A 27,534-nucleotide genomic window follows, 5' to 3' on the forward strand; every position below is an offset into this window, starting at 1 on the left:
TGTTACTTTTGCTTCAGAATGAAGGTTCTTTATAAAATTTACAGAGTTTCATATTCTTTGGTAACATAAATTAGTACCAAACTCCTAACTTAGAGCGAAGTATCGTTGTTCCGGAAGTTAACCACGGAGACATGATAAAAATTGAAATAACCTTTTTATTAAATCAGAACTTTAACATAAAAGCGCTTGATATGTCAGTCATCACTTGTGGTGATGCAACTTAAAGTTCCAGTCAAATCCTATAAATTAAACTAAGCCTAATGGTCAAAGACTTAACAATTAACTTTAAGTTATCTCAGAACTTGTCACCGACGTAACAATTAGCAGGGTGTCTCTCGTTGAGTGAGGACGTGCGACAATGAGCTCCCCACAAGCCACCTGCAGCGATGCGATGCCGGAATTCATAGCCGGCAGCCCCTCCGAAGCAAGCGCCGAGATGGACACGACCGTCCCTGTCTCCGACACTGAACCAACTCCAGAGGTAAATCCGGACGATTTGCTCATCCAGATTAAACAACTGTATCTTCTCAAGGCGAAATTCACAGAATTGGAACAGAATCTGTCCAGGGTCAGAAGATCAACTCCTCTTGCAAGCTTTGATCTCAAGTGCGTCGAACAAGAATCTAAGGTAACGCTTTTTAATCTTACCACTCTTGCAAAACGCCTAAATCTGCCTCTCTTTGCCATTCCCCCAACTGAAGATGAGTGTATTAAGAAATTAATCAAATCAGCTAAAGAACTAACTAAAGATGTTATCTCGAGTAAAAATAATCCAAATTCTGATAAACCTCAAAATTTAAATAAAAACATATCCAATAGCCCAATTCTAAAACCTGCAAAGTTAAATGCAGAAAAAATTCTTCATAGCGCTAAGAAAATTCAAAAATTAACTCTAAATTCAAGAGATAGTAACGATTTGCCTAAAAATAAAAAACTTAGGAAAGTTGACGATGAAGGATTTCAGCGGCCTCCTCGCCATCTTGTAGCACGAGGTGCGCCAAATTCCCCTTCGAAACCACAACCTAACAATAGCCTACCTCCATTTTGGAGCGAACAACCGGAGGAGGAATTGCCTCCCACCCAACCTGCGGTTAGGGTAGAAGAAAACAGCGATCTCGTGGAGCAACCCGGAGACGGTACTTCCCCCCCTACTGAAAGCTCTAAGAATTCAAAGAGAAAAATTCCTTTCTTCTTTGTAGAGCCAAAAGACTTTGAATTTCTTACCTCCTTAGTGCAAGCTACTGTGCCTACGGCCATCTGCAGGATGAAGGGTAAGTTTCTCCGCATAGAAATGCAGTCCGAGGAAGACTATCGTTCGGTAGCCCAAATTTTAAACAATCAGGGCGCCGAATATAAGTCGTTTAACCTTAAGCAGGATCGGCCCGTAAAGGCAATATTACGCGGCTTACCCAACTCAGCAAAAACAGAAAAAATCAAAGCTGAATTGCAACTCCTGGGTTATTCTGTTATCTCTGTAACCCAACTCCGTAGGCACAGGTCCCGCTACCCAATGCCATTATTTTTAGTACAGCTAAATCCTGCATTAAATGTCTATGACATTTTTGAAGAAACCACAATGTTCGGCATTGAGATCAAGTTCGAGAAGCATATCGGGAAGAAGGGACCGAGCCAGTGTTGGCGCTGCCAAGGCTTCTTCCATAGTTCCGCAGTGTGCACACTGCCAATCCGGTGTCTGAGGTGCGCCGGCCCGCATTACGCGTACCAATGCACCAAAGACCCGGAGGAAGCCAACACCTGCGCGAACTGCCTTGGGCGGCACGCAGCCAACTGGTTTCACTGTCCCCGAAACCCAGCCAACAAAAACAAAAACCCCCCTATTAGATCGGATAGCGGGATTTCAAAATTTGTACCGGCTCCGGCTAAAGCTCCGATTAGCAGCACGGATCCCTCATTTAGTGATGTCGTTTCCGGACGGAAAAATCCCGGACTACCATCATCTACTAAGGACCAGAACAAAGCACCTGTGACGAAGCAAGCTCCCAAGCAAGCGCCGAAGCAGCGTCCTCTCCAGCCAACTCCACCGGCCCAGGCTCCAGCCCCGACCGTAGATGATGGAAGTTGCACAGATACCCTCCGGAGCGTTTTCCAAATCGCCTCGGAATTCGGTATCGAACACAAGATCCTCCTCGAGGCTTTTAGAAATGCTCTCCCCAGGCTCCGAAATGTCTCCACGGGGCCTGAGAGAGCATTTTATATTTATGAGGCATACTGTGGCCTCTTAAACTAACGGCCTCAAGTTCAACTGTGCAACCAGTGAAGATTCTCTCCTGATCTCCTACTGGAACGCTAACGGAATCAAGAAGAAGATTCACGAAGTCCGGGATTTCATTAATGAGCATCACATGGACCTCTTCCTCGTTCAGGAGACACATCTGGTTGAGGGACTTAGCGCGAACATCGCGAATTATTTCTGCTACCGAAATGACAGAGAGGTATGCATCAGTGACACTGTTCGTGCTAGTGGCGGTACTAGCATTTATGTAAAACGCTCCCTAAAGCATTCTAGGATTCCCACGCCACCACTGGAGGCCTTAGAAGCGACTATAGTACAAATTCATATTGCAAATTGTCCCCCAATAGCAGTAGCGTCCTGCTATATGCCTCCGAGACAGGGACCCGCATTTATCTCTGATCTCAGAAAATTAAGTGGTGTTGCAAATAACCTGATTATCGCAGGAGATTTAAATGCCCGTCATAGAAGTTGGGATTGTGTCACTGCCAACAACTATGGCGATAAACTCAAAATTTGGGCTCAGGACGCCCGTATCCAAATTATTGCGCCAAACACACCCACCCATTACCAGTTTCCTGGGGGGTTGGGTGCTCCTTCCATTATTGATCTGGCCTTATTTAAAAATATCCCAGTGGATTATTCGATCGAAGTGATTCCGGAATTGTCCTCTGACCATTATCCGGTTCACCTCACCCTTAAAACATCCAAAATTAACCAAAATTTACCGGCGCAAGTCTCCACAAATTGGGACAACTTTCGGTATGTCTTGGAAAATGGTATTCTCCCCCCTATCAAAATTCACGATAATCAGGAGGTTGATTTTGCCATTGACAGGCTCAACCAAACCCTAGGAAGCGCATTTACGGCTGCTTCCAAACCCAAATTCAGGCAAAATTATTATAAATTACCTGATCACATTAAAGATAAAATCAAAATTAAAAACCGCCTTCGCAGAGACTGGCAAAATACACGTTCGGAAAATTTTCGAGTGCAACTGCGAAGGATCCAGAATGAGATCAAGTCTGACATTAAGAAATACACAGACGAAAAATACGCAAACTATCTTAAGTCCTTAAAGACTTCCGATAATAGCCTCTGGGTTGCTAGTGCACGGCTTCGCAAACCAAAACACGACATTCCCCCCCTAATGGGCACGGTCAATGACCGGATGGCATTAACAGACACCGAAAAGGCTGAACGCATAGCAGACAGCCTTCAAACACAATTTTCACCTAACACTGGACTCATGTTCGATTCCTGTGCAGAGCACACGCATGAAGTCCAACACCAAGTTGAAGAATTTCTCTCCTCAGATACAAATTCTGAGGATCCTATCACCACAACAATGACTGAGATTTCTGCTTTTATCAAAAATCTCACCCCTGCAAAAGCACCTGGCCTGGATAGGATTTCTAATCGCATGATTAAAAATCTGCCAGTTAAATTCATATTTTACCTAGCAGTTTTGATAAATTCAATGCTAAGGCTAAAATATTATCCCCATAGCTGGAAGAATGCATTAGTCATTCCTATTCTAAAACCTGGAATGGACCCAAAGGTCCCTCAAAATTATAGGCCGATCAGCCTTCTGTCTTCACTTAGTAAAATTTACGAAGCTATACTGCTTAGATACCTGAATGATTTCTGCCGAAACCGAAATATTATTATTCCTCAGCAATTCGGCTTTCGTGCTAAACACTCAACTCAGGCCCAGCTACTGAGGGTAGTTGAAATCATTCACACAGGATCTCGCAGTGGAAAGCCTACAGCTATTGTTTATTTAGACGTAGCAAAGGCTTTCGACAGATGTTGGCATATCGGAATTTTATTCAAGCTCATGCGACTTGAAATTTCGGCTAATTTTGTGCACATAATGCACTCTTACCTCACTAATCGTACCTTTTCTGTCAAAGTAAAATATTCTGTCTCTTCTCCTCGCCCTATCCTGGCGGGGGTGCCTCAGGGAGGAATTCTTAGCGCCACGCTCTTCAACTTGTATGTAAATGACATACCACAAACACCAAGTGTCGATCTAGCACTCTATGCAGACGACACAGCCATCATTTCACAGCACTCAACATTACATGCCACTCTCAATCACCTACAGCTGTATTTAACAGACTTGGAGTCCTGGCTCATTACCTGGAAAATCAAAATTAATGTCGCAAAAAGTGCCGCCACAGTTTTCTTTTCCAGAAAGAGGAATGTCCATAGTCAACTCCCTCCACTCAGATTATTTGAAGAAAATGTACCCTGGGTGGAATCCTATAAATATCTGGGAGTTTATCTAGATGCGAAGCTGCTCTGGAATACCCACATCAATTACGCCATCTCAAAAGCAAGAACTTCAAGAACCCAACTGATGTCTCTCCTCAAAAGAACCAGCAACCTCTCCCTCAACAATAAGATCCTTTTATACAAGAGTACCATCCTACCGATCCTGACGTACGCCGCTGTCGTCTGGTCAACTGCTGCCAATAGCCATCTAAAGAAAATCCAAGTATTCCAGAGCGTCACGCTTCGTATCCTGACAAATGCTCATTATTTCGTCCGTAATGAAGTGCTTCATAACGATCTCAAAATTCTACCCCTAGATGCCTTTTTCCGGCAAAATTCGGCAAAATTCTTTAATAGATTAACGCAGATTGAAAACCCAGTCTTGCATTCACTTCCTGCTTACGATCCAGCTGAGCCCAGCTCAGCTAAGCGACCTAGGAGCGTTCTTGATAGAACTTATAACATCTTTCCTAGGAAGCCGAAGCGGAGGTGTCTGCTTGACTAGGAATTCTTTCTAAAAATTTTTAAATTAACAAGCACTTCACGGGCCTAACCCGACGACCCTTAATTAATTCCATACTTCCACATGCCCGCCGGACCTAATTCGGCCTCGTTTCTCGGTTTTATATCCGTGCTGCTATAGGTAACATGCCCCTCCACTTGCCAAGACCTCATCTTTTCATAAAACACGGCCCAGACAATTATAAATCAGACTTGCAATAGTTTTAACGTTTCTCTATTATTTTATCACCTAACTTAATTATTTAACTTAAACTGCCTAATTATTGAAATTTAAATTAATATTCTAATCTTCTAAATCTAACTCCCCCATACGCTACTCAAAACACTTTTATTTCATGAATTTTTGTTCCAGCAATCTGCATATGTACAAGCTTGCATATCTTCAAACACCAACTGCAATCAGGTAATTTTGGTTAATTCTGTCCCCATTTTTATTTCTTTCCACTTTTTAATCCACCTCTCCTCTCCAACTTATAACGTTTTTCTTTACTTCCCTTCCCTTTAACTATCCTAAAACTTCTCCGTCTTTTCTACAGTTAACTTCTTCACGGTTCTTTCCGCTCCAAAAGTTGCTCCTATTGTACTCTTGCCACGGGCGGTAGGAGAACTTTTTCTTCTCTTGAATCCTTTCCCCCCCTCTTTTCGTTCCACCATCCCTTGCTCTGCTTTAGTCGTAAGACTCTCTCCCCCCCAGCCCATCCCCAAGGCATTAGCGATTACTGCGGTTTTCCGTATTACCTAACATACCTTTCCCGAGCCCTGGAAAATTATGATTCCCGGCTATTAGTCTTTCAATCTTTCCGATTCCATTAATGCAATGCATTCAGGAATTCGCCTTATCCAACACCTCTCTCTCTTTCAACCTAGCGTTGAAAGCAGAAAGAATTTATCGTCCATAGTGAGGACTCCTTATTCACTTCCTTCTCTGTAAACCCTTAATGGTCTCCTTCATTACCCTTCAGCCAGTGCTTTGTCTTAATCACCTCAGTTTTCCTTAACGAAGTTGTGGAGGTAATTGCATTAAGTTGCAAAGGTACTCCGGAAAATATCGCCTTGGGCCTTGGGCCGACGTAACAACTATATGTTGGCAGAATTATAGCAAAACCAAAGAATTACAATCTTATCAGAGCTGGCGAAACTTAGTGGAAAACGTGGTCTTTTCCACTAAGTTTCGCCAGCTCTGATAAGATAGAAACACAAAAAGGTAGAAACACGCTGTCTTTTATAAACCAAAGCCTCGACTTAAATATTCTCGAACTCACTGACATTTCTTGTGAAGAAATGGAAAAGAGAAGTTATGGTAAATGTCTAAACCATAACAACTAACTCATTAAAATAACAACCATTCTACAAGTTTAAAAAATAATATTCTTAAGAAAAGCTTTGGAAAAGTCTCCAATAGCAAGTTGGTAAAGGAAGACGCCACCCAACCGGGATAGTGTTTAGCGAATCTCACTACCGTACTTAAGGGCCTGAGTTCTTCGAATCCCGGAGAACGTATGGATGTTTGTAAACGCATAGCGTCTGTGTGGCATGGGGAAGCTCTAAATATGCGGCGAGAGGAAAGGCCTTTCAAGATGTTGGTGGTAGGGGAAGAGGGGGTACAAGATCCTCGGAATCATCACCCGCCGGGGTGCTCTCCATCAAAACTGGGAGGTGGAACTGACCTTGTCACCTATATGGTGCTCAAGGCTCTTAGCGACGCGCAACCTTGCATGCCTCGCCACGATGGATTTCGTGGGCTTGTTCTGATGTTATTCTCAGACAGGTGAGATAAGTCACAAGAACAATAAATGTCCTCTACAATGATGGTCACTTACAGTTTTTGATTTAAAAAAAAATAGAATAATGACTAAAAATATATTAAATGATTTTGATCAGCATATTCTGCTATCGAAGTCTGCGTAACAGCTATGATGCGCTACTAACACTGCAAAAAATAAAGCAGAATATGTGAAGTTATGAGACTCAATGGCATACGCAAAACGTTGAGGAATACCATCAGAGAAGTTATAAAGGAAGGACAAAGGAGTTAGGTTGCCCTAGTGCTACATTTGAACTGTATTACATACTTTATATTTCCTTTCAGCATAATAATGATACAAATAGAAAATTGCTCTCATAATATACTTACCTTCGTATACTACAATCGTTTCTTTGAGAACGACAGCTTTCGGCTTTGTAAATTTATTGGGTAAATTCTTCAACCTTTTGTTCCATTTGTTCAGGTTAGGATTGTATCTTACCACAACTATCACTCGTTTGAATCGTCCAGCTACGTATATCTTGTTGCATAATGCCAACACAGCAATGACTTCGCTGAAATTCACAGTAGGAGGCAAGAGTGTCCACGTATTTGTTAAAGGATCATACACTTCTCCAATGGATACTTCTTGTTGAAGAAAGGGATCGAAATAAGCGCCAAATGTGTAAATCTTTCCTCTTAGGACGGCCGCATCTCCCCGGCAGGGGTTTGCAGTAGAAGCCACATACTGCCACATATTGGTCACCGGATCATAACATTCAACAATTCTGAATTTTGTATATCTAGGAAGATAAAAATTGCCTCCAATAACGTATAGGCGACCGGCTACAGAAGCTATTGCACAATCTAGTCGAGTTGTCCTAAAATTTGGCAGAGGTATCAGTCTAGCTTGTACAACATCGAATAACCAGCATTCCCAACCCATGAAGAGATATACGCTCAGACCAGGTCCACGATCAACATCGACTGGCCGGAAGAGAAAACTAGATACTTTTCTTTGGAAATCCAGTTTTTCGTCATAAGTTATGAAACAACTGCAATTTTCTTTCTCGCAATCGAATATAACGTAACACTTCTTTGGTGGCAATGGTCGTCTTTTACTTACATTGCTTGAGCTTATATGCTTGAATGTCTCATTGCTTTTCATGATGGCGTGATCAGCAATCTTTGATAAATCACTGAGATTCAACCGCAGATAGGGCAAGAGTCTAGCCACTTGTTGCAATCTTTCTTGAGGGTTACTTAGTGCCCAAATTTCAGTAGCTTTCCAAACAGTCCATTCATCAGACACATTAAGGTCATCAGATTTCAAAATTGTTTCGATATCTTCCATTCTTAATTTCGACAAGCATTCGCTGTGCTCTTGAACAACCTTCTCAAAATGCGTCACCACGAAGCGAAAACATTCCTCATTGAGTCCTAAGTGTTCCAACCAGGATGATATTTCATAAAATGCAACGCAATTATACATGGAGATGTGAGAACGAACATAATTGCAGCATTTAGATACTAAGCCTTGTACCAAAAAATATTCAGATGCAAACATAAGATCTTGGACAATAGCTTCGTCAATTTGCACTTTGTAGTCAGTAGCGTACTTAATAATTATTTCCATAACTTCCGCTGACACTCCTGAGATGTGACATGTACTAAACCTTCTTCTGCAACCTATTCATAAATAGTGAAAAGTATTATGAATAAAACATTGGCACATCATTAAAACTCAGTATTAAAATATGAAAATGCAATACTTTGAGCAAAAATTTCCTAATTTTACAGTAACGTAAATTATAAAATGTTAAGTTTCGAATCCTAAGGACTGAGCATATAAAATTTTAATTTTTTCGAAAGAAATAACAGATTTATACAAGTGTATAAGTTTGTTAGGTTTATTTATATTAATTAAGAAGTTACCTCTTGTTACGAATCTGTGCTGTTAAGTCTCTCTTTCCGTTTTCTTGCTAGAATGCAAATTAGCTCCTGTATATTTAAGTGTGGATTGAGATTGTTTCAGCCAGTAACGTGTAAATAACAAAAGTTATCCAAGGGTTATAATTAATCAAAGGCTTACATGGCTTTGTCATATTAAGCACATCATAGGAAAAGCCTGTGGTATAGCCAACCAGCTTCCTGTACTCTTTGGAAATTACTCTGGATTCTAAAAAATATAAGGCATTAAAGGTCCTATGCATTATAAGGATAATTCTGTGCTACGTATGTGCAGCCTGGCTGTCAGCCTCAAAGTCAGAACTCCACAAACTTCAGGTAGTACACAGTAAGATTCCAAGAAGAATTGTAAGTGTTTATTATCGGACTTGAAATAAATTGATCCATGACAACTTGAATATCGCCTGTATAGTGGATTACATTACCAAACATAACAAGCTTTTCTTCAAACCTGGACGTAGCTGTGGTTGCTGCATAATTTGCAGAAGTTCTTAGTTACCAAATCATTTCAGAAGATAATTTGATAAAGCCATTTGCTACTCATAATCTTAGAGATCACAACTTCGTAACCTAGTTTTGACTATCAACGTTTACTTGTTTTCTAGCGCGGCATGACTTTTGTCTCTCGTCACTTTCCTCGTCACTAGATTGGCACAGGAGACAATGGTCTTCCCAAGTTTACCTCAATTTCTTGACCGTTCTTGGAGTTTCATCTGCTACTTCATTAAACTCAATGGCTTGTTTTATAAGGTATATCTGCCGCCTTCTTGGCATGTCTTCGTGATGTAGTGGTCTGCATGCTGAGCGTATTCCAGAGCTCCGCGGTTCAGTTCCCACCGAAGGCGGATGCTCATTTTTTCTCTTTTCTGCTTAAAAATTACCTAATGTCCCTACAGTGGCGCTCGAACTTAAAAAAAGGGTTGTGGATGATGATTCTCCACACCCAGGATTTGGCGATTGGGTCCCCTAAAAACCCCAGTCGCCCTTTAAAAGAGCAGAGTATATAAGATATTTCTTCTTGGCATGCCTTCGTGGTGTGGTAGTCTGCACGCTGGTCGCGTATTACAGAGTTCTGCGGTTCGATTCCCGGTGAAAGCGGTTGCTCATTTTTCATCTTTCCTGCTTCCAAATTACCTAATGTCTCTACAGGTTTTCTTATTTAGTTTATTGAGGCGTCCTCTAAGGCCACAGAAGCGATTTCATAATCCGTATCCGCATCCATATGTTTTAGCCAGATTGTGTTCTTCCTACTGAAGGCCACGTTACTAGTTGTTATTCTACGATAAGCATTCCTGTCTACATCATTGCTTTATTCTTGTTGACGGTGCTGTCACGACGGTGTAGGTTAAGGGCCAAGCCTTTGGCGAATAGATACTTAGGTTTAGTTAATTTAAAATTCTACTTTTGAGTTCACGCCATAAATACTACCTGATTTTGAACATTTTTGTATTGATTTGTATTTTTTGAACGTTTCTGTTTGCTTATGTAGACATAACTCTGACGTCGTTTGAGTCGACTTAGTGTATTTTACCAAAACATGTGAAACTCCATAAATTCTAATGTAAGAAGAAAAATAACCATATTTATGTCCTTTTGTTGGATTTCAACTAAAGGGAAAGTGAATAAGTTCCCTGCTTTTTAAATGGAAAAACTATTATGTCGTAAATGCTGTATTATGGTAGGTAAAGCAGTTAACTTCGCCAAAAGTTGATAAGATTTGATATCTAGCTGATTTAACGAATTTCACTTGAAAATGAACTATGGTAGCGTAGCTGAAAATTAGGTTCTGAAATCAAAGTAATTGGTGTAAGGTAACTGGCGTAAACTGGCAATGTAAATGAATAATACGAAACTAACTACATCCAAATCATAGGTATAATGTGTAAGCTTGTACAGGCATTAGATATGTTTTGAAAGGTGGAGAGATGAAAAATGAGCAATGCCCTCGCCGGAACTCAAACGACGGACCTGTCGAACACGCGCCGAGTGTGCTGACCATTACACCACGAAGGCATGCTAAGAAGGCGGGAGAAATGCCTTATATACTCCCCCTTTTAAAGGGCGACTGGGGATTAAGATAATTCTTGGATGCCCTGCCCCGTGAACTAAGCACACTACAGGTACACGTCACCTTTGGGCACTTCGTGGAGGTTCAACCTCCACTATTACCCTTCCAGGGGAGCAGCACCTGGATACGACACCAAGGAACACTGGTCGTCAATTGCTCCTGCCAGTCGTATGGGCGAGCCCGTCGCACAGGGCCGTTACCCAGCAAACCGGAGGGATAACCCCCGGCTACGGATCCAACCGCTCAGGACATGCCAGACTCCGAGGCCGGCCAATGAGTGACCTTTCCCAGAGCCTTCAGCACCACCAAGTTCATAACTTTTATACCCCCGTGTCCGAGACTGCCTAGGTACAGATCCTAGGCAGTAGTTATCCTGATTTTATCTCATATTAAAAGCTAAGATTAGTAATTAGAAACTGATTAATTTAACAGTGCTGAAACAATTTGCTTGCTAGCATTATTTGCATCGTTTAAAATATACATAATTCAATAATATTTAGGTTTGTAAGTTGTCGAAAAGTGTTGGAATCTCTAACAGTTTACTTTATTACATTTATCATAGTCGTTATCGGTAGAAAATATCGTTAGATGGTTCATTTTCATGAAGGCTACTTTATTTCAGAGGAATAATATTTTCCCCAAGGACCTTTTCAAAAGAAACTGAAATGAAGTGTTAAAAATGATGCCCTAATTTGTCAGAGCTTTAAAATTAGCATTACGCTAATCTTAGAGTGGATTGCTTTCCTGATGATACACGCTAATCCAAATCAGGTGGAATGACGTATACTGTCCAGTTTCTTGTAGAAAAAGCTGTACTGAAATTAATGTTATCTTTTTGGACACTGAATTTCCTAGATACAGGAGTCGGAGGTTGCTATACGTCACTTCAGGTGACATACATTCTTAATGAAGAACAACATGGATGGCTTTCAGGCATTAATATTATCAAGAGAAATGTAATTTACAAAATATAATACACTATAAAAAAATTCAGAGGTTAAAGTCATATAAAATGGTACTCTTCTATTGTCAGAACCGGACGTTAATTAAATAATGCTGTAAGTAGGTTAGTTGATAAATACATTTAATGTTTGATAAATAATAAATTTGCGTTAAGTAGTAACAATCATTAAGTTTACAAAACAAAATGTTTAATAAATATCTTTGGTACTTTTCCGTTTTGCCGGCGCAAGCGATAAAGTCGCCAGTAATGGTACAACCGATGCCAAACGAAATATCCTTTCACTTTAACTTTTACATTTTCAAAGCAAGTCGCAGCCATTTCTTATCATATTGATTGTTTCTTTCAATACTGGCATACAATTACATAAAATTTTTACCAGATAGTTCAATTTTATGCCCTAAGGCCATTCGCTGGCGGTAATTAAATCAATTAGGATGCAATCACACCGCTCACCCGATGGCGAAAATATAGAAAAGCCAAAGTCAAGGGTTAAATTCATCCATTCTAATGAGAATGCACTAGCGAAGTAAAGCACTGAGGTTTTACATAATTTCTGAGTAAGCTATTCGTACGGATTGAAATAATTCTTGCAGTTAAACTTATATTCCAAATTAAGATTTAACTTGAAATTAATCTAGATAATTACTGAGAGAATCAGATTTTTGTAGTGTAGTTTACGTGAGATGAGACACTTGGGGTCAAGTGATATGAACCGGCGAATCAGGATGTTATGCGATGAAAGCATAGTAAATTCTTATATTAATGTCTTTTTACAAATTTATTGTCTTTATTTATTGGCATTTTACGAAATTTTAAACAACATTAACTAACATTTGTCAACATTTTTTATGTGTATGTATTTTCGCCAATAAAGTCTTCTTGGCGAGATTTGCGCCGGCAAAACGGAAAAGTACTGTTTCCGTTTAAATATATAACATATATATAAACATAGCTTACATAAAACATATATATATAATTATATGCTTTATGTAAGATTTAGATGGTAAATAATCGTTTTGGAAAATAAATTGTTTCCCTTTTGTGAATGAATATTTAAAATTCTCCGCAAATAATAGATATTCTTGATATTTGCAATGTATTCATACATTTTCTGCTATTTATTACATGCTCAAAATGTAAAAAGTCGCTGTTTGTGAATCTATATATATATAGAAAGGAAAATACAAACCTGTTGTTGTGAAAACGGTAAGAAAATATGGGCTAATTCTAGATAATAAGGTCCGATGCACAGCGAATTTTTTACCATCGTCCGTTTCAATCCATGCATCGCAAAGATAAGGGAATCTGTCGAATTCACCTCTCTTTAAAACACCGCGGCTTTTGCTAGAACTCCGTTGCTTGCCCATGTGGATGTTTTCGGATTAAAATATCGGTTCTCCATCAATTACTTCATAGAAATTCTGTTTACCATGCATGAAATAAATTAATAGCCTTGAATCATAACACGAGCTAAAATAGATATGCGTGGTTGGCAGCTGAAGAACGCGCAATATTACCTAACTAGCATACGTGGGCTGCGTGTTAAATTTATAAGTTCTATGCACAAAATAACTTATAAATTACTATGACTTATACTGTACATAGAACTTATAAATTAAATTAAAATTTATAAGTTCTATGTACACATGAAAGAAAATGTATAAAAACATTTCAGTATGAATGAATATGAAAAATTCTTTCCAAGCAACAACCAAATCGTAAATAAGTATTTTGTTGCCAAACCAGGAAATAAAAACTTTTGAAACTTCATGGCCATACGTATGACGTCATGATTTAAATTAAATGCAATATAACAACTTTTTATTAATATCAATAAAAGAATTAACGTGACAATAATATATCGTGTCAATTATCCTAATTCGAAACAAAAAAAGTTGCCAACATCAGCTATTTATTTAAAATGCTGACATTAACATTTATGACATAATATGACGTCACATGCAATTCTTCACCGTCAGAATATAACCTTATACAATAATACTGTATTTAATGTTTGGTAATTTATTTTTATTTCATATTTTCTAAAACTTCCAAAGTTTTTATTAAAAAAACTCTACGATTTGAAAACGAGCATTGGCAACACTTTCGAAATAGAGCAGATTTTTATTTCCAGCGCGCGCGTCTGTTGCCACTCGGAAAGATGAGTGTGAAAATTTCGAGTTTTCAAAGTGTTTAATGAGATACATTCCGCAAGAGAAGAAGAGGAAGAATGACCTTGCTTGTTTGCATTAGCTGTACATAAGCCACGTGATCTCTGAGGTCATCTGCATCGTTTGTTTACAAAAGATATACATAAGTCACGTGATCAATAATGTCATCAGAATGTATCTCATTAATATCTGGGCTGATTAAAGTCGTGCAAAGATAAGAATGATCGAAATGCCTTCCCTCGAAGTTTTAGGATCCGGGGGTACCTCTCTCGAATTTCAACTCTCTTCCGGAACGGAAGAGATAACACAAACAAGCAAACAATCTTTAATAGTATAAATACTGCATTGATAAAAATTATAATTGTGAGAATTTCAGTCCGCATTGCTGATTAGCACTAGTTCTGGCAGTTTCAGCCAGACTAAATTGTCTGTGCAGTGTATAATAGCTATGTTTTAATTTATTACCTGATAACTAACTTATTATCTCATAACATAACGCTTGGTATGATAATTAACACATTACATGAGTTTTAACAAACTGTATACTTTGATATTTATAGGGTACTCTTCTGTCATCGGAACCGGATTCAGAAATGTGTCTAATGTATGCAAGTATAATGGGTGTATCTGTTCATATATGCATAAGTACGTATGTATGCGTGTGTATACACACATACATATACACGCACATATATACGCACGTGCATACATACATACATACATTTTCCAATCCAGTTCCGGTAATAAAAAAAGTACCGTTTATAGACATACAAAGGAAAAATTTAACCTAATCTAATAAGAAAATCTTGCAAAGTTTGTGAAACTGTTGACAACTATAAAGTCGCTATAATAAATAGGGTGTGAACGAAGAAACTCCATGTGTAGTCACCACACAAAGAAGACAGATGACAGGTAATAGACCTATTAAGAGCTCTGAGAAAACGTGCTTTGATATAATAAAAATAATAACTTTCACAGTAAAGTCTCTGCTTGACATTATAAAACTCCTACCATCATGTATAATGTCAGAGGATTTTACCAATCATCCACGTGTTTTTCATTATAGCCACTCGATTTCAGGGGAATCAACGATACACCTGAAATTGTGCTGCTTGGGTGACAGTTAAGTTGAATATTCCTAAATCTTACTGTGATTCACATTTTTTTTACTGTGGTTAAGAAAATTTATGTGCATTTGCCATGTTCTCTCAGTCCATGAAAATCGACACCGCAGACAGTTGAGCTTATAAGAGTTGTGAGATTAAGTGCTCTAATCCTGCAGAAATAAATGAGCTACACCCCGCAAGAGAAGAAGAAGAATGACCTCGCTGTTTACATTAGCTATGCATATGTCATGTGATCTCTGATGTCATCGAAATGTATCTCATCGTCTCTAACCATAATGAATCAGAAGAAACACAAAACTGTTGGTCAATGATAGCCCTGCATCTTTCAGTTTGAAACCTACCGCCAGAGTTCCGTTAAAGTCTGAAAATCATCTTATTGCAAGATGATACTTCATACTGCATGTTCGTTTTGAGCAAAGAATACGTGGATCATTTCATAAATTATTCACTGATTATTACGGTTTAAATGTATGTTAATATATTGTTACGAATTTTGTATTTAGATAGCTAATTTTAGTAGACTTATAATGAAAATTGTTTTATTTCCCCGTGGAATACAGCGCGTGACAAATTTTAAGAGAAAGCTGTGCTGGAAAAGTAAAAATACAGAAGCATGTCCATTTAACATTGAATAAATGGATATCTCGGTAATTTTTATTTAAATTGAATAAATGTAATTGTCTACTATGTTAGTTGTAACCGTAATTAGATCCTCTTATTGGTTTCTAGAAATCTCGAGAAGCAGAAAATGTTAGAACTACCTCGCGCGGCCGGTTGAAAACTATTTAAAGCCGGACAGAAACATCTCAGCTCAGTTGTTTAAGTTATTTGCGTAGTTAGTAGTAGTTGCGTATTTTGCGTAGTTATTGTTGTTGCGAGTTGTTCCGCGTGAAGTGAAATAAATCGGATTAGCTTTCTCTTTAAATGCGCTGTGCATTACGTTCTATTTAGCATTTTTAGTAGTTTGAAGTATTGATTATGACTGCGTGATATTGTGAACACTTGTACGAATATCTCTGAGGAAAATCCCAGCGTTCTGTTATATTTCTTTTGATAAGAATAAATTTTATTAACCTTTTATCGGACTTGTGCATTCAATCAATTACGAACACGTACGCATGTAACAGCATTGAATATTATCTCAAAGCAAAGCAATAATATTGTTACGTGTATATGGTTTCAAAATTGGTTGAATACGTTTATAGACTTATACAATCTTTAAATAAGAGTTGCATATGAATATATTCCTGTCTAGTAATTAAAAAATTATGAAAAAAAAAACAACAAATATTATGTTTATTTTTTAAAGAAAACTTTAGTTCAAATGTTAATATTTGGGATCAAAAAACACTTTTCTTGTTTTGACGAACACGAAGCATCTCCCTGAACGAACACGAAGCATTTTATCACTTCTAAATTTTTTTAAGGATCTGAGTCAAAATACTTAGATTAGAAATATTCCTCTTCACATATCTGCAAACTTTAATGTTATCAGCAATTCCCCCTTACCAAGAGTCGTTATCTCTGCCTTCAATTGTCTGCCTGTGTAACAATTATCTTAAGGATAGAATATCTCAGATGTAATTATGAAATAAAATCTTTAGTTAAACATCTAAGACGCAAAAAATGGAAAAATGGAATAATATTCTGTGCATTTTTTACTCTTTTAAAGTATTTCATATAACAATTCCTGTAGTAACTCAAAAAAAAAAAAAAAAAAAAAAAAAAAAAAAAACCTGTAACTGCTCAACACAAAATCATATCTACGAAGAATACAAAAATTAGCAATGACAACTAAAAAGAGATATGTAAACTAAAAGTTAAGGTTATAAGTTTGCAAGATATATGAGGACAATGTTAATTGTTTGATCTGTAAAATAGGAAATTCAAGGCCGTTGCCAGTACCATTATTTGCAATCATAATGCGTGTCGTCATCATCGAACAACATTTATTTTCTCCACATTGTATAAGACTATTCGGGTCAGTTTTTATTCTCTTTTTTTTTTTTTACTGAAGCGGAACACATTAAACGAAAATTAATTGGGAAAAAGAATTAATCTACTCGACTTTTATTCCGCAGTTGTTGTTCCCATGGTTAAGAGTCAAATCGTGAGGAGGGAAATAACCTTAAAGCTTTTATTTTAAAGTAACAGAATATAGCTTACTATCTCTATTATTAACTATCTATTCTTCTCGACATGTACCAGAATACCATTCCTTCTTTTAAGATTTTTTGATTAAAGTGGTTATTTACTTTCCGATATTCAAATGGTGCCGAAATCGAAAGAGTAGTTTTGATTTGAAATAACATTAATAAATTCAACCACTCTCAGTTTATTCAAACCAAACTGTAAACATATAACAGCAAATTATTCATACGTAAACATTTAGTAATAATAAAATCACACAGTTAAGCTTTAAAATAAGAATTAGAACAGTTCCAGGTCGGCTACATTCTAAGCGACCGAATTCTATGGATGACAAATCCCAAGCAACGCAGGGCAATGAAAAAGTGAAATTAATTTTAGACGCATATAAGTAAACAGTGGTTCATTTCAGACAATGATTTAAAACTAAAAATTGAGAATGTTTTTTGTTAATACATTATGTAGGTATGTGTAATTCTACATTTTACTGAATAGAAATTATATTTTTTAATTTATTATCGTTACATGAAATTGCATTTGTGCTATACTTTCATTATTAACTTTAAAGTAATTTCTCGGTTTCAAAATTTATTATGAATATTAAATTCATAATGATTCAAAATTTTAATTAATATGCAGTAGCAAATAATGTACTTAACATTTGTTTGAAGTAATCAGTAATACTTTCTGCGTCCATTTGTATTTATAATATCAATTTCAAGACGAACTTCTAACTCAAAAATCAATCTAAAACTTACTCGACTATTATTGTGATCTGTGCAAAATGTTGTTAAAGTTTTGAACATATTGCATGCGTCACTATTAACTAGGTAACGGAAGATATGACCAAATTTCATTATTCATAATTTTCTGATTTTTTACTTCTTTTACGAAGTAGTACTGGAAGTATTGTAATCGCGAAAAATTAAGGGTATCATATTTCAACAAAAATATCCATTCTGATCGCTCTCGAATCTATTTGAACGATGGTTTGCGTGACATCTGTATGTACCGACAGAATAAAGGTCCCTTTTTCTCAAAAAGTTACAAATGGAAATAAAATGGATTTATAAGAAAATTTTTCGTGACGTCTGTACGTACGTACATATCTCGCGCAACTCATAAACGAGTGGCCTCAGAACGTTGAAATTTTGTATATAAGACTGGTATAACAAGTGGTTGTGCACATTCGTTTTTGGTTGCAAAGGCAGCACCAAAAGTATACCTATTCTGTTACTCGGCTTGGTAAACTCAGCCTTTTTTATTGCTATATGTTGGTAAACTGTGCATTTTTTTGCTTTAAATGCGATTGAATTATGTTATTAATGTTTTTATGCCTTTATTTAATCTGCATGCATTGTTTGTAAAATTATAAACAATTTAAAAGTTGTTTCAGTGCTACTAAGTCTAACGGAGAAGCTAATTACACTGGTTATCATATATTAAGGAACAATCACAAAAATAGCGATAACTCCCTCAAAAATAAGCCAAACCGTGTAAAATTTGAATATGTTGCGAAGTAAGAGTAGCTGAGTAACACTGCAATATGCAAATTAGTGGCGCTGCTTTCGGAATACGTCATCTGCGAGGAGCATAAAAGTCCATGTTTGAGAACAAGCCCACATATTTCACTGTGACAGTGACATCAGAAATCTGAGATAGCCAATTCGTAACAATGATCTCCAGGCATCATTTGCCTGCAGAACTGCGATGGAGAGCCATTGGGAGACTAGAGGCAGGACAAAGTCAAACAGAAGTGACCAGATGGCTAAATGTGAGTCCTTCTGTGGTTCATAGACTTTGGAGGCAATTTCAAGCCACAGATTCGGCATCTAGAAGGTTCAACCAAGGACGGCCAACTGCTACGACGAGCGCCGATGACCGATATTTGACATTATGTGCATGCAGGAATAGAACCGCTACTCCGACTCTTCTTAGATCCTACCTTGCTGTAGCCACCGGAAAGTTTGTGTCAACGTCAACTGAACGTAGAATTCTTCACGAAGGTGGTCTGTATGTGAGGCGACCAACCATTTGTGGGCCGCTCACGTCACGCCATAGGAGAGACCATTTTCAGTGGGCAAGACAACATGTCCACTGGACGCTTGATCAATGGAGGGCGGTTCTCCTAACGGATGAGTCCAGGTTTAGTCTAGAAAGCGATAGTAAGCGTTATTTGATATGAAGAGAACCTAGAACCCGTTATTATCCGTCAAATATCCGTGAAAGAGATGCATACGGAAGGGGCAGTGTCTGTGTTTGGGGTGGCATCTCTTTGGATGGACGCACAGATTTCCATGTCTTTCTAAGGGGAACTGTGAATGCTCAGATTTATAGAGATGACATCCTTGATGTTTATGTGCTCCCATATGCCGGGGCAATAAGTGATGCTTTCCTGTTACAGGACGACAACGCAAGACCACACAGGGCTCGCATCGTAGATGATTATCTTCAGTAGAAAACAATTATGCGCATGGAATGGCCAGCTCGATCCCTGGACATGAATCCTATCGAGCACGTTTGGGAGGCTTTAGAGAGACGTCTAGCTGCTCTCAATCCACCCCCTCAAACCCTTGCCGCGCTTGCAACTGCTTTGCAAAGGCAATGGCTCTCGCTTCCTATGGAACTGATAGACCGCATAATTGAAAGCATCACACATCACTGTATGTGCTGTATTGCTTCTAGAGGCGATCATATTCCATATTGAAGGTACTTTTCCTATAGCAAACTGACACCTTCGATTTGTTCATTTTATACATGTCTAATTTCTATACTACCATATTTGTGTGGTAATTTCTTTTTATGTTATTTTATACCTTAATATGTGTTGTATATTGTGGGTAAGTTTCATTAAATTCTACATGTAACTTTTTCAGTAATCGTTATTTTTGTGATTTTTCCTTAATTTATGATAACCAGTGTATTTACATTTGAAACTTAGCAGAATAGTGAATTAAGTCAGTTCCTGCACCTTCATTGTCTTTTGCGGACTGGGATCAAAAATAAACTGTCAGTCTTGTGTGCCGAAAAATCTGCCTTTTTGCCCGCTGACCGAATTGCTTGTTTTGCGTAGAAAATCTAATTTTAAATGTTTTAACTGAATTTGGTGTTTTATGTTTTCCACATTTTTCAATTTTTAATGAAGATATTTTGAGGTTTTAGTTTTATGTATTTTTGCCTTGCCGCGAAGTGAGAATTGAATTAATTGAATGAGAAATCTATCTCTAATTTAAATTCGAGGGAACTAAGTTTAAATGAAATGCAGCAAAAAATGTACATGATTTAATAGGCCGTAAAAGGATGTCATGTGGTGTCTGTCCACATCAGATTTTTTCCCCACAATCAATAAGGTTTTTTACTGTTTCTGCTTTTTTGTTTATTCATCACATTCTACTGATGCTATCTCAACAATTAACATGCACTCATAGGCAATCATTTAGATGAAAAATATTCGTGTCCTACAAATGCGAATTTGATTAATTTAACTAATCACCGTTCATTCCTCAATACAAAAAGAGATGCGACATTGACATTTCAATTTACATTGATTCGCCATTTGTCCCTTTTACTTTTTTACAAATTTGGCCTTTATGTGAACTTTTTACTTCATCATCTACCTATTTGCATGGTCTACCATCTGATTCCGACTTCAAATCCTTCGTGGCAACTTCTCAAAAGCTTTTACAGCAATCTTAGATCCGCGATTTCTTCCATATGGCTAATAATTTGAAAACAGAAACTTTCGAGTAGAGAAGATTTCTTACTTGACATTTTTACAGTAGAGTAGAAAAGGGTTCTTACTTGGCACTTTAAAAAATCATAGGATCAGATATTAAGCCGAAATACTATTTTGGCACGCGTATTAATCAATTGATTGTAAATTAATGTCAGTTTTACTACCGATTTTAATAAATGCTGTTGGACTTTTATTGAAACCAGCTTTTGTGAAAGAATTTACAATTATAAGCCTACGGGCTATTAATATCGTTTTGGCATTTTACGTTGGTTCACTATAAAACGGCATTTCACTTTTCAAATTGGCCCACCAGCGGCCGAGCGATAAAGTGGCTGAACACTGATAGTTCGGTCCGAGGTTCGAATCCCGCGAACGGGCAGGCTGCATGGGAGTTTTCGTGGTTTTCCACATGTCTAAAGTGTATACAAGCCAGTTTCCCTTAGAAAGTCCACCGCAAAGGCATCCTTCCCCTTAGGCAGATAGCCCTCGAGGCTTTGCCATAATCCCTTAGAAAGTCCACCACAAAGGCATCCTTCCCCTTAGGCAGATAGCCCTCGAGGCTTTGCCATAATCACATACACACACACACTTTTCAAATTGTTGCCACCAAATATTATCACCCTGTATTATATTTAAAGAAATTAAATAATGCAGAATTTGCCTGAATGTATGTATGTTTCACGCATTGTGAAGAAACGACAGTTCCTAGAGACATTAAATTTTGAATAACGTAGTCCTTCACTCGAATATGGGCATCTGGTAGCCCGAATTTGGAATTTTTTTTATTATGTATTTTATACTAGCAGCTACGCGGCCAGCCATCGTCTGGCTTTTAAATGTACCGGGAAAATGCCTGAAGGGATCACCAAACATTAAATTTAAAAACTGTACAGAATATTACTCTGCAGAACAACTTTATCAAAAAAATCAATAAAAATGTATCATATATATATAAAAATATGACAATGAAATATGCCAATCTCTTACAAACAGTGACATAAATACGATGAAAAAGTGTTGCCAAACCCATATTTCTAAAAGAATGAAACTATCCAAAATGATGCGATTTCATCAAAAATCTATCAACAACAATAAGAAAGGAAAAATGTTGCCATAATCACATTTTTAAAGATGTGAGATGTGAGAAGTGTACTCGGAAGCTTCATTTAATTAAAAAAAAAATTACAAAATATTATAATTTTTCCAAAATTCTTTTTGTAAAAGCAGTCGCATGGATGAAAGTTTACCGTGTCCAAAAATCAAAGAAAAACAAACCGCACATTTTTAAAAATAAACTTTTTAGAAAAAATCCCGCTGAAATGGTGTTAAGCTGACTTTGTTAAATAAATTCGTATTTAATCGATTTATTGAAACACGAAATTTATTGTAAGTTCGTAAAATAGCTAAGTGCCTACGTTTCATGACGATGTGAAAATGGAGTGTGTAGAGTAAAATCTCGTTTTCCTATAGCCCATTATGTATCAAAATGACGCGATTTCGTCACAAAACATAAAATAAAAAAAATAAAAAAAAATTCGAATTCGAATTTCGAAAAAATCGCTTCGAGGTGCACTGGCTCTTGTCTAGATGCACCTATGTACCAAATTTCGTAGCCGTAGGTCTATCAGCTTACACACAGCGCGAACGAAAGCACACACACAGACAGACTCTTTCCATTAACATTAACATCACGTTCACCTTTACGGATGTTTACTCCCCTTACATTTCTTACTGGTATTATGTTGGTAGCGTAGCAAAGCAAAGACATTACGATGTCTAAGGATATTTTGCATGGAGTGACGTTGAATGTGGGTATCACATTTCAAATCCCTTTTCTGAATCCCTCGTAGAAAAAAAAAAAAAAAAAAAAAAGGCCCCTTTGGGAGTAATATAAATTCTGAAAGCTTTCAAATTTTATTTTTTTTTTTTTCTTAACTTCTTTCCAAACAGAATTAATCGATTGGATTCATATAAAATTGTGACTGCTTTTGCTAAATGTATTGCAGGTTTGGTTCCATTTTGGGGGATTACTGACTTTAAAACTGATTTTCTGTAAGATGCTTTTAACGAAAGAATGATACCGCAATGTAACAGCTGTATGACTGATGCGGTATTTAGGGGAGTAAATATTTATATTCACGTACTATATTACGTCGCATGTTTTTCTCCTTTGTGTATTTTCTCTTTAGCGTTTCAACGCCAGGTTCTGAAAATTCGCGCAATTTTGTCCTTCCTAAGTGTACTCAGAGGACAAGCTTCCCTAAATTTTAAAACGGATTCGTCCATGTAGTGATTCTTTTTATTCTACTAACAAAGACAAACACTCTAAATTACCTGCGAACATCAAGCCGAACCTTTACCATCTAACTATTGGACTTTACGCCAGCCTGATACAACAACCAACTCATCACAGCGAAGGAAACATGAATTGACATTCAGTCTACGATTTCGCTGAGTTGGCTACACATTCACCTTCTTCCATTATTTATGAGCCCCGCCAGCGGCCGAGCGGTAAAGTCGCTGAACCTGGTAGTTCGGAGAAAGCAGGGAGAAAATACCTTATAGTAATAGTTTACATTAAACCCTCTGAAATGTATATGTTACCGTGAAAGACCGAAATTGGAGAATATCGACTTTCACCGGAAAATGTCGACTTTCACCGGAGAATGTCAACATTCACCAAATACGTCGATGAAAGATCGAATATTTCTTTACATTCGGACTCTCATCGGTGTATGTCGACAATCACAGATATGCTCTGGTGTAGGTCGAAAAGAGAGGAGTATATGTGCACGCTGCCATTCCAAAAGGAAGTGTTTCACAAATAAATGCAGTTGTAAAAGCAAGGGCCTCTTGTGCTATTCAAAGTGTCATAATAGTTTACGTTGTTGCAATAAATAAGATTTGAATCACATAATTTGGTAAGTTTATAACTTCTATTATTTTCCTTTCTCATTTTGAATGTACTGTGTGTTTTAAGTTCTTATATCCTTAAGTCCTTATTTTGAGTCTCAAGTGCGTTTTTTCGTGAATGAATTACGGAGAAGGAAAGATAATATTCTTATATGTTCAACATTCACCATTAGTACATGGTGAATGTCGACATTCAGCGGTGTAAGTCAGAAATAAGAGTATTTGGAAAATATTTCGGACATACACCAAGCGACTATGTGAATGTTGACATTCACTGGTGAAAGTCGACATTCTCCAGATTTCGGTGTTTCACCGTAACATATATACGAATATAACTTTTAAGAACTGTAAGAAATTTCGCGTACTAGTATAATTTTAACATCACATTGTTTTAAACGTTTCTTTTTTACTCTGTTTCTTTGCATGAAGGCGAATAAATTCGAGCTGAAAGTTTCAATCGCCATTCACCACGCCCTGTTTCTGTCTGATTTTATTTATTAGGGGCGAACAAACATGTTCCCTGCCAACACCGTATAGTAGTTAAACAGAAAATATTGTTAAAAGTCAGGCTAAATAATAAGTTCACGTCCGATTTAAATGGAAAAACCTAAAATTTCTTATACATCAACAGTGCAAAAACTCGAAAATTTCTTCTACATCAACAGTTTACAACAATTCATTCATTTATTGCAGTTACATGAATGTTAAGGACTTCTATACTAAAGCATAAAACATGGCCTTCTAACTGGTATATGCCTTAAGTAGTGCCTCATAATCCCAGGTTTCAGATATCGTGAATCTCGAGACAAGCATTAAACCTATCCAACAGGTAAGTACTTAAGCTTTCCCACTGTGATGCTGACCTGGTTAGAGAGACAGGTTGTTCACGATGTTAAAGAGGCCTCGGGGATGTTCCTGATACATGGCCGTGACTCTGATGCTTTTTTCGTCCGATAGCTCTAATGTCAAGGTCAGAGAAAAGGTCGTCCACGAGACACTTCGTTTATTTTAAAAACAAGTCTCATATTTCTTATCAAGTTTGAACTCGTAATTGGACTAAATCCTCTTCTAATTTACTGTATCTTCTGTTTCCAAAACGGATACGGTAAAATTGCTGATGTTTTTGTACGTTCTTACAGAACAAAATAGTATTTTAATCAAATAATTAAAATTATTTAATGTAAAATGCACAAATTTTCTGTATGTTGTCTACTATTAATGAATTAAATGTAATCCAAGCGCAGAAAAAAAAGTAAATTACCTTTTCATTATTTGTTGTTAAATTCTAAAAACTGTGAAATACATTTATTATTATTCAATATCGTTTTTATTGTAAAGAATTACATTATAAACATGTTTTTTCGTTCAGGGTTTTATATTGAATATGTGTGTCTTGGAGATGGTATATGGAAACTTTTCTTATTATAAATAATTATGAATTATTAATTGCATTAATATATATATTGATACAATTTTGCGTCGGATTATGTCGAAGTTTATCGAAATTTCAGGGATTTTAATAACGAATCTAATGTTTGAATAATGAACGCGAAAAGTTTCGCGATTACGCTTTCTACAACACCCATTAGCGGCTGAGCGGTAAAATTACTGAACACTGGTAGTTCGGTTAAACTTCTGAAACCCGGAAAACGGGCTGGCTGCATGGGTGTTTTCGTTATTTTTTGCATGTGTAACGCGTATTCAGTTCTTCTGTATGCATACGTGAGTAAAGCGGGCTGAAAACGCAAAACCGCTGAACACTGGTAGTTCGGTCCAACTTTCGAATCCCGGCGAACAGGCAGGCTCCATGGGTTTTTTCGTGATTTTTCGCATGTGTATAGTGTATGGAGTATTTTCTGGATGCATATGTGAATAAAGCGGGCGCAGCCCGCGCAAAGCCGCATAACACTGGTAGTTTGGTCGAACTTTCGAATCCTGGCGAACGGGCTGGCTGCATGGGTGTTTTCTTTATTTTCTGCATGTGTAATGCGTATGCAGTATCTTCTGCATGCAGACGTGAATAAAGCGAGCACAAAACCGCTGAACACTGGAGTTCGGTCCAACTTTCGAATCCGAGCGAGCGGGCTGGGAGGATGGGTGTTTCCGTGATTTTCCGCATGTGTAACGTTTATAAAGTATCTTGTGGATGCATACGGGAATAAAGCGGGCGCAGCCCGCGTAGAACCGCTGAACACTGGGAATTCGGTCCTACGTTCAAATCCCAGCTAAAGGGCTGGCTGAATGAGTGTTTTCTTGATTTTCCGCATGTGTATAATGTATGCAGTATCTTCTGGATGCATACGTGAATAAAGCGGGCGCAGCTCGCGCAAAACCGCTTAACGCTGGTAGTTCGGTCCAACATTCGAATCCCGCCAAGCGCGCTGGCTGCATGGGTGTTTTCGTGATTTTCTGCATGTGTATCGTGTATACATTGTCTTCTGGAAGAATACGTGAATAAAGCGGGTGGAGGCATCGGAAAACCGTTGAACGCTGGTAGTTCGGTCACACTTTCGAATACCACGAAGGCATCCATACCCTGATGTAGCGGGCTTCAACCCGCTAGTTACATCAATAAAATCCGTAAATGATCTCGAAATACACAATATTTTTGGAATAAATATGAATCAATAATATAAGTTAAAATCTTCCAACGTATTACATAATGTCACATGCAAACAATTTTATAAACTATTAGCTGTGTTCTTCGATTCTGATTAATAACATAACAAGCCCACGAAATTCATCGTGGCAAAGAGGGCAAAATTACGCCTGTTGTTGACAACAGCCTTGAGTAGGTGGTAGTTCTGCTCCTAATTTTGAGAAAGAGCACCCCGGTGGGGGGACAAATTCGAAGGTCTCCCACCTTTCTTCCTCTACCTCTAACCTCTCTAGAGGACTTTCGGCTCACCGCATATTTAGAGTACCCTCATGCCGCACAGGCACTATACATTTACAAACACCCATGCCTTCTCCGAGGTTCGAACCCGAACCCTTCGTAACTGCAGTCAGCGTCACTAACCTCTATTCCGGTTGCTAATCTGGTTTAGCAAATCTCTTTTGTTGTTATTATGAGAAATTAATGGGTAATGTAGTAATACTGTAGACACAATTTTTCCCGCATTCTTCGGGAAGAGGACTGGAATTCTAGATACTTGATGGTCTGAGGCTTGAATCAGGAATGATCAATTTCTGTCGCACAGGAAGGCAGTTTAAGATGCTTGTGGAATTACAGGCAGCACACCACGTTTTGTTCAGCCAATATTTAGGAGGAAAAATAAACAAGATTTTTTATTTCCAAATTGACAGTTATGTTTATTAGAGTTTTTCTTTTATTTTTCAAATGTTGGGCCCTCAGTCGGCATTGGCTTGGCCGCTGTTAAGGCCATACATGGTGGTTACTTTATTATGGAGGTACCTAATATATCGGCTACCCTTTGCCTCCTATAACGTGACGGGTAGTTACAACCATACCTTCTCCGGGATTTGAGCCCGGGTTCTTTGGTATCGCAGCTGATTTCCCTAACCAATATACCGTCTGGGCGACTTATTTGAAATTATTATTACAAGTGTTTTTACAGATTTAATAATAATGATAATAATTGAATTTATCATCATATTCAAGAAAATGTTTCTGCGTTTTAA

The 27,534-nt window shown here is 37.7% G+C and overlaps 1 protein-coding gene across 1 annotated transcript in view; it reads left to right on the forward strand.

The window, feature by feature from the left end:
• Positions 1-349: 349 nt before the first annotated feature.
• LOC118180882 (apolipoprotein D-like) overlaps positions 350-27,534 on the forward strand; it is a 50,773-nt gene continuing 23,588 nt past the window's right edge. The window contains exon 1 of the mRNA XM_085812878.1: positions 350-628. Coding sequence (XP_085669004.1) covers positions 359-628 — 270 coding nt within the window. The 5' untranslated portion in view covers positions 350-358. The remainder of the gene's footprint in view (positions 629-27,534) is intronic.

The sequence above is a fragment of the Stegodyphus dumicola genome, chromosome 3 (assembly GCF_044657685.1).
Source record: "Stegodyphus dumicola isolate Sdum_Otavi_A_Nest chromosome 3, ASM4465768v1".
Taxonomy (NCBI): Eukaryota; Metazoa; Arthropoda; class Arachnida; order Araneae; family Eresidae; genus Stegodyphus; species Stegodyphus dumicola.